This window comes from Orcinus orca, chromosome 4, assembly GCF_937001465.1.
Source record: "Orcinus orca chromosome 4, mOrcOrc1.1, whole genome shotgun sequence".
In the NCBI taxonomy this organism is placed as follows: Eukaryota; Metazoa; Chordata; class Mammalia; order Artiodactyla; family Delphinidae; genus Orcinus; species Orcinus orca.
The window spans coordinates 71305066-71312265 of record NC_064562.1 but is presented as its reverse complement, the minus strand read 5'-3'; the positions used below and the strand labels follow the sequence as shown (position 1 = coordinate 71312265).

At 32.7% G+C, this 7200-nt stretch overlaps 1 protein-coding gene across 11 annotated transcripts in view; it reads right to left on the bottom strand.

The window, feature by feature from the left end:
• Positions 1–1763: 1763 nt before the first annotated feature.
• Positions 1764–7200, bottom strand: part of EPHA5 (EPH receptor A5) — a 330528-nt gene continuing 325091 nt past the window's right edge. For all 11 annotated transcript variants that reach the window (XM_033425564.2, XM_012532520.2, XM_033425566.2 and 8 more), the window contains one exon: positions 1764–6599. In XM_033425564.2, the coding sequence (XP_033281455.1) occupies positions 6494–6599 (106 nt within the window). In that variant the 3' untranslated portion in view covers positions 1764–6493. The remainder of the gene's footprint in view (positions 6600–7200) is intronic.

Below are 7200 nucleotides of genomic sequence, written 5' to 3'. Positions count from 1 at the left end.
CTTTGTTCAAAAGAAAAACAGAATAAATGTCTCAACTATTGTGAAGATTGAATGAAGATTTTTACTTTCTGGAAATTTAGGATCATTAAGAAACTTCAAACTGAAATTAATAATCCCAACAGATTTGTATTTTTCATAACCAACTATTAAAAAATTAGATGGATGATTTAAGAATAACTCTTGCTGTGAAAAAATTCATCTATATTTCAGCATTTTTGCCAACTTCATTCCAATTTGCTAGTTTTTAGCTGCTGAATTCAAGTAAAATACATTTGATATTTTATATAGAACTCTGCTTAATTTGAATGGCTACTGTGGATTTTCAGAAACATCAACTTATTTTACTTTTGGTAATAATAATTTGGTAGTAAATCACCTGTAGACTTCAAAGTTTCATAGAGGAATTTCATCTATCATGGATGGAATTAAGTAATATATATTTATTACAATTTCCTAAGCTTGTAAGTGAGAAAACTATGACATATGGTAGAATAATACTCTGAATTAGATTGTGCTGCTACTCAGTGGAAGAATCACAAATAAGAAAAACTTTTTTTGATTCCCAAAGTCTGCTTATTCTGAAAACTGAATATGTTAGAAATGTAATCAGTCAGATCCTGGTTCCCACCCAAGGTTTACACTTTGCTTTGGAAAAGTGTGCACATCATTTTTTTTCACTAACCATTAGTTCCTGCATCAATTAAATTAACAGGTTGGCTTAAATTAATCCATTACCTAGATAGCACGGGGTGGAATCAGAATAGTGTGGTAGAAAGTACATGGGTTTGGTCTCAAATAAATGTGGGTTTCATCCTACTTTTGAAAATAAGTCAGACTTTGGGCAATTTCTTGACAGCTTTGAGTCATTGTTTCCTTATGAGTAAAGCAGAGACAATAAAATGTATCTCAAAGGTAAGTGTAAAAATTCTAATACAAAATAGTGCGTTCTTATTAAATGTTAATTAACTTTTTCACCACCACCCCATCACTCCTACCTGGTCAAAAGTGCCTATGGGATTGGGGGAAAATTCCTTTTATCACAGGATCTTTACCTCTGTAGCAAAGCAAGAGTAAGAATTGTCTACTTGCTGAGAAAGAACTCATAGTCTTTACATGAGAGTAAAGCAAATAGCATATGATTTCCCTTGTAATAGTGATTTTCTGCATAGACAAAGGGGTTATGGATAATTTCCAGAGGCATGGTGATGTCACTTTTTATGAATTAAGTGCAAACAAAATACAAATATGATTCATTTCCTCAAATACAGCAGATTGTTTGTTATGCTTTTTACAAAAGGAGACCAATATGATACAATACACAGAGAAGAAGAGGGAGTGTTTGTACTTAATGACATCCCTTCCTGTAAGAATGCAACTCCTCCACACTCTGCCACAAGCAGATGCTTGTTGATAAGAACGTCATCAGAAAGTCTCTTTTTGCAGACGGTACACACAGTTTTCTGTTTGTTTGGTTTTTTTTCTTTCAAGTAATGTTGTATAACACTGTCACGATTAAACTTCTAATTAGGTTTCACATAGTTATGCTCATGTCCAACAATCTCAGTGTCAAACTCTAGTTGCAAAAAACATTTGAATGCAAAGATTCGTGAATATGTCTTTGAGGAAAAGAGATGCTGATTGCACTTTAAATATTTAGCATAAGAAATTCCAACATGTTTAGCAGAAGGAACTGAAATCATTATACAAAGACTGTAAGTTTAAAGTCTTTTGGGGGAGGGTTAAGCATGACAATCGGAATTAACTGTATTCAAGTGTTTTTTTATTTTCTGAAAAAATATAAAATTTCATATCTTACACTACAAAAACATGTACACAAACCAAATGCACATAGAGCTTCAAACGGAGAAAAAATACAGAAATGCTAATTCTTCCTTGAATTAATGTTGAGGCAGGGACTTAAGATATCCCAATGCCTAACATAGAATAACGCTATACAGCTGCTTCTGACTTGCCTGAAACTAAAACATTCTAATAAACATATTAACAAATGATTGAGTCTAAGTTTTATTCTCAGACTATTATAAATGTAAATTTTTACACTTTTAAATAATAAATTGTAAAACTATTAGCATCTAAAGATGCACAAACATGTTGACCACTGAAACTTCTACTGTTAAGATAGCCCAGCTTGAATAAATATCACATTTTTTGCCACCTTCAATTTTTTTTTCATTTACATTTAGAAGAAACAAATAACGTTTGATTCTGATTATTATAAATAGACTCTTTAAGAACTGGTGTCTTTTCCTAAGCAATAATTATGTGGTCATTCTGAATAAGAACATTCAATCATTTATGTGTAAAAAGACTTCTTCATAAATCAACAAGAAATGAAAAGAAAGTTCTTATCTATTTCTTCTTTGATACGTTACTATATAATTAACAGCATAATAGAGAAAAATATTCAATGTAACCAGCTGTGCTACAGAGTTGAAAAAATGCTGACTTATTCTAGTTATTAATTTCAAATAAAACTAGCACTTTGATTGTTTATTCATTATCATCATCATCATTTTATTGTACCTACTTTTTATTTTGAGGTTAAACATCTGTCAGGACATAAGCAAAGACAGTTTACTATCATACTTAGCTTTCTTTTTTCTTTATTTTTAGAAAGGACAAAATGAGAAAAGGATCTTATTCTACTATGCAACATCATACATCTAGTAAATTTCTAACATCTGACTCAAATGGCATTTGCCATCTAATGTACAATTACAGCCAACAAATGTCTTCCACAGGTAAATATCTCTGCTTGTGCTTTTGAGAACCCACTTTAAATGGGAGAAAGAATGGTGTTAAAAAAATCTTTAACTTTCACATGGAGATTAAATAGCAGACATGCAAACACATTAAGTGCTCAACTGATATTAATTTTCCATTTTAAACTTGAGATAGGAAACTATTTCTTCACCATTGCACACTGGTTAAAACTCTTACAAACTGAGTTAAGGATGTTTTGCATTGTTTTGGCAACTCTGAAACTAATAATGCTGACCACATTTAAGTTTAGGTAGAATATTGGAATATAATTTTTATAGTAATCCTACAATTTTAGAACACTGACTTGGTGATTATAATACAAGAAATAAAAGACCATGCACATTCATTTTTTTTAAATGGGAAAATCAAAATTTTTACATTTTTACATACAATTCATACATTTCAACAGCCAAGAAGAACTGATTATGTCATTTTTACATGTGAGCAAATGGCAAGATTAGAAAACAAATTATGATTGATAAAAGTAGAATTGAGTGACTTCGACAGATATCAGTAAGTTGAGAATTACTCCCTGCTTTTACCTCTTTTTCAAAGTTAAACACTGAGAAAGACTTATGCTTTAAAGGTATTGTTACTGATAGTTAAAATAACATTATGTTTAATTTGACAAATCTATCTTATGTACTAAAATTATTGAATCTATATTTTATTTTTGTTGTCTGGTAGGTGACGATATGAACCAAAAGGATAAGAAATCACACAATCAAGATTTGTCAAACCTTGCCCTGGGTTACTGCCTTGTTGCATTTCACAAAAGCTGCCTCTCTCCTTGTTCCACTTCTCACATTTATAGATGAGATTGGCACTTCCCAATTGGTGATATATCGAGTAGTGAACAAATATTTTTGAAAGGAATTCTTTCTTCTTTTTTTGGGGGGGGGCGGGAGTGCATCTTCTAAAATCATATTGACATTCCTTAGAAAGTCTCAACCAAAGTGAGATATGGATGAAAGCTATGTGTTTATTTAACTTTCATCTCAATTTACTTTACAAAATATACATTAAGTTTGCAAAGGAAGGAAATAAATTTGATCGAAATTAATTTATAATGTTCTTTTGTGAAAAAGAGAAAATCTGCATTGTAACTTCAAATTCCAATCACTTAGATATATTCCGTCCTGACCTCCGAATCATCTTTGAACACATAAAGCTGGAAAACAATTTAAGTATATTTGTTATGTATAAGTAATTGTGGCTAGTCCATCAACTCTAAAATTTATGGTCATTTCTCTTTTAAATCAATAAATTTATTCTTACTTTGAAGTTTCTCAGTTGTTACTTTATCACTTATATTTGGTTGGTTTTACTAAATTCAATAAATGCAACACAATCTCCAATTATTTTGTACAAAAGGAATTAGTTTAGTTACTTTTTTGTTTTCTGAAACAAACAAATGCATCTTTCATAATGGTGACGCCTCCTTACTTGTGATTTTATCAAGACAAAGTTAAGTCCATCTCTCTCTATTTTCTCTGGAAATTTCACTACTATAGAGTATACTTAAGCATAGTTTGTGTGGACCCATGGTACAGTACAGACCCAGTAAAGAATTATAGCCCTAATTGGACAGGACTCAATATATCATTTGAAATTGCTTAAAACTTCCCTTTTCCCCTATATTCTTTAGCAAAGAGATACTTAAGTAAAAGGTGGGCAGGGTAGAAAGAAGGTACGTCGTCAAAGTTTATTCTTGTATATGCTAACATTTGACTGAAACAGGCACTTGGGAAAGAGAGAGGGGGTACCAACAATATAATGCTGGTATATTCTCTATGGATGTCACTAATCCAAGCTACTCCAGTATAACTATTGCCACTGATAACCAGAAGTAGGCTGTATTTTGCTTAAATGCTGTGCTCTTTGAATAATCACATGTCATTCATGATTTATAAAGTGTAATAATACAAAAAAACTTGGTTATTTCACCAAGGAGCTCAGTTTTGTTCAAGTTCTAATAACGGTTCAAATGTCAGTCTTCACCAAGTGTGGTATATAGAATGTACATAGGACATATATTTCTTAATAAGGCCAGTTAAATAACACTTCAGATTGGCTCATCAAAATAAATTCAGTTCAGTGTAATTGAATACAAGATGAAATTACCAAATGAATAAACTGCCATCAACAAATAAAACTGTCAAGTCTTGCCATAGAGAAAATTCTAAAGGGAAAAATATATACATATGTATTTGTCATCATTCCATTGCTGCTTTAGTATCAAAATTTCTTAGAGCTGAGCCACAAGGGAAATGGTTACCAAGGATTAACACTTAGGGGTAATGCTTGGTGCTATGTGCTGGATTTAACAACATTAACAGAAGTCTGCACAGTTAAATCCTTCTACATCCTGCTGAAAACGTGCCCTTCGGTGTCAACTTTGCTTGACAAGATATTTTCTGGGACTCAGAAAGGTGAAATTTCTTACAGGGGTGCAAGATTAATGGCTAGAAGAACTGCATTATCACAGATATCACAAAGTATTTTTAAAACGCCAAAGGGGATTTAGTCTTTTAGACATTTCCTGTTGGTGAATAAAGAGATTTAGTAGATTTTAGACACATGAGAGGAAAAAAGACACAAGCTTGGGTTAAATTTTGTTTTAAGCTTCCCTATTTCTCCGATTCCTAATACACTCTGGAACACTTGTTCCTGAATGTTGCTAAAATTAAAACACTATTAACAATGCAAGCAGAATGGTAATACACACATGTGCAAGCCACACACACACAGAGCTCCAACTTAAATTGATTCCTGGGTATATAGCAAATTATACAGTATATTCACATTTATTACCTAGTAGTTTCTAGAAGAACAACTATAAGTAAATTTTATAACACAGAAAAATAAATATACACCCTGTATTGTACTTGTCCTTGATCAAGCAACATGTTTATACACTAGTTTCTATAACTTAACGCTGTGTAACAGCATTTAAAATTACAAAAGAAGATATCTATTTAGAAATTATCTAACCATATTGCTCTTCAATACACTTATGTAGACAATTAAGACTTGAAGTTTGAAGTAAACTTCAGTAAACTGCAGCTTTTGTTAGCCCACAAATGGCTATAAAACTTTTCCTTTCAAACAGATTCTTGGAAATTTTGAAAAGGGCTGCCTTCTTTCTATAAAGGTGCTATAGGGGCTTCCCTGGTGGCACAGTGGTTGAGAGTCCGCTTGCCAATGCGGGGGACACGGGTTCGTGCCCCGGTCCGGGAAGATCCCACATGCCGCGGAGCGGCTGGGCCCCTGAGCCATGGCCGCTGAGCCTGCGCGTCCGGAGCCTTTGCTCCGCAACGGGAGAGGCCACAACAGTGAGAGAGGCCCGCATAACGCAAAAAAAAAAAAAAAAAAAAAAAAAAAAAAGGTGCTATATATAGTTATATATTTCATGTATAAAATTTTGTAGAAGTAGTGAGGATTTTGTTGTAATATAAGATAATGTTTAACCTCATGTTCTAATTCCATGCAGGTTATATTTGCTTCATGAAAAATGAAGATATTGAGAGGAAGATAAAGAGATTTTAGTAAAACACTGATCACAAATTCTGTGGCTGAAACAAACGCTTTCTTAAGGTTTAGAAATCACTGAGTTTTCCCTTTTACCCCCTTTTTTGTTAAAATAAATCTCAGGGCTTGTTTACAAAGTGCAGAATCATTCACTTGACGAAGTGACAATTAACTGAAGTTACAATGGCACCATCCTGTTGACCAGCTGCACCTTCATTTCTTGAAGGCTGTTCATAATCTTCTTCTGGTGACCAACAAGAGTCACTCCAAGCCGTCTCAAATCCCTGCATGAAGAAAGCACACATTGGATGTATGTATTGATTCAATTTGTAGCACACCTCAATATTTCATGCTGGCAAAGAGGCAAACATTTTGCAGAAACTAATTAGATTACAGTCCCAATTTAGACATACAGGGTCCAGTTTTCAAAAGCAGGCTCTAAAATTGTACCTGAAAATCTGTTTGCAGTCAAAGATATATTTACAACAAGGAGTGATATATTATACATTTGCCACCCTTTTTGGACATGATTATTTTGGTGGCACAGAGCAGTGAAAAAACAAATTTGCAAATGCTTACCAATAAATATTTAAATTAAAGGGTACAATTTCATTGAATGGTTTTGAAAATATGGACCTATAATATGAACAAGCACTTTTTTTTTTTTGCTAAAAGAAGTGAGCATAAAATATACTTTAAAAAATTTCATAGCTAAGCAGTTGAAGACCAAACTTTTCAAATGACTCAGTCAGCACAATCATCTTCTATAACAGATATCTTTAGGGGATAATCAGCACTACATTGCTCTTATAACACTTACAAATATTTTATTTTTTACTTGGAACCCAAAGTAGAGGAGCTTTCTTCCTTTATCAAATACATCTA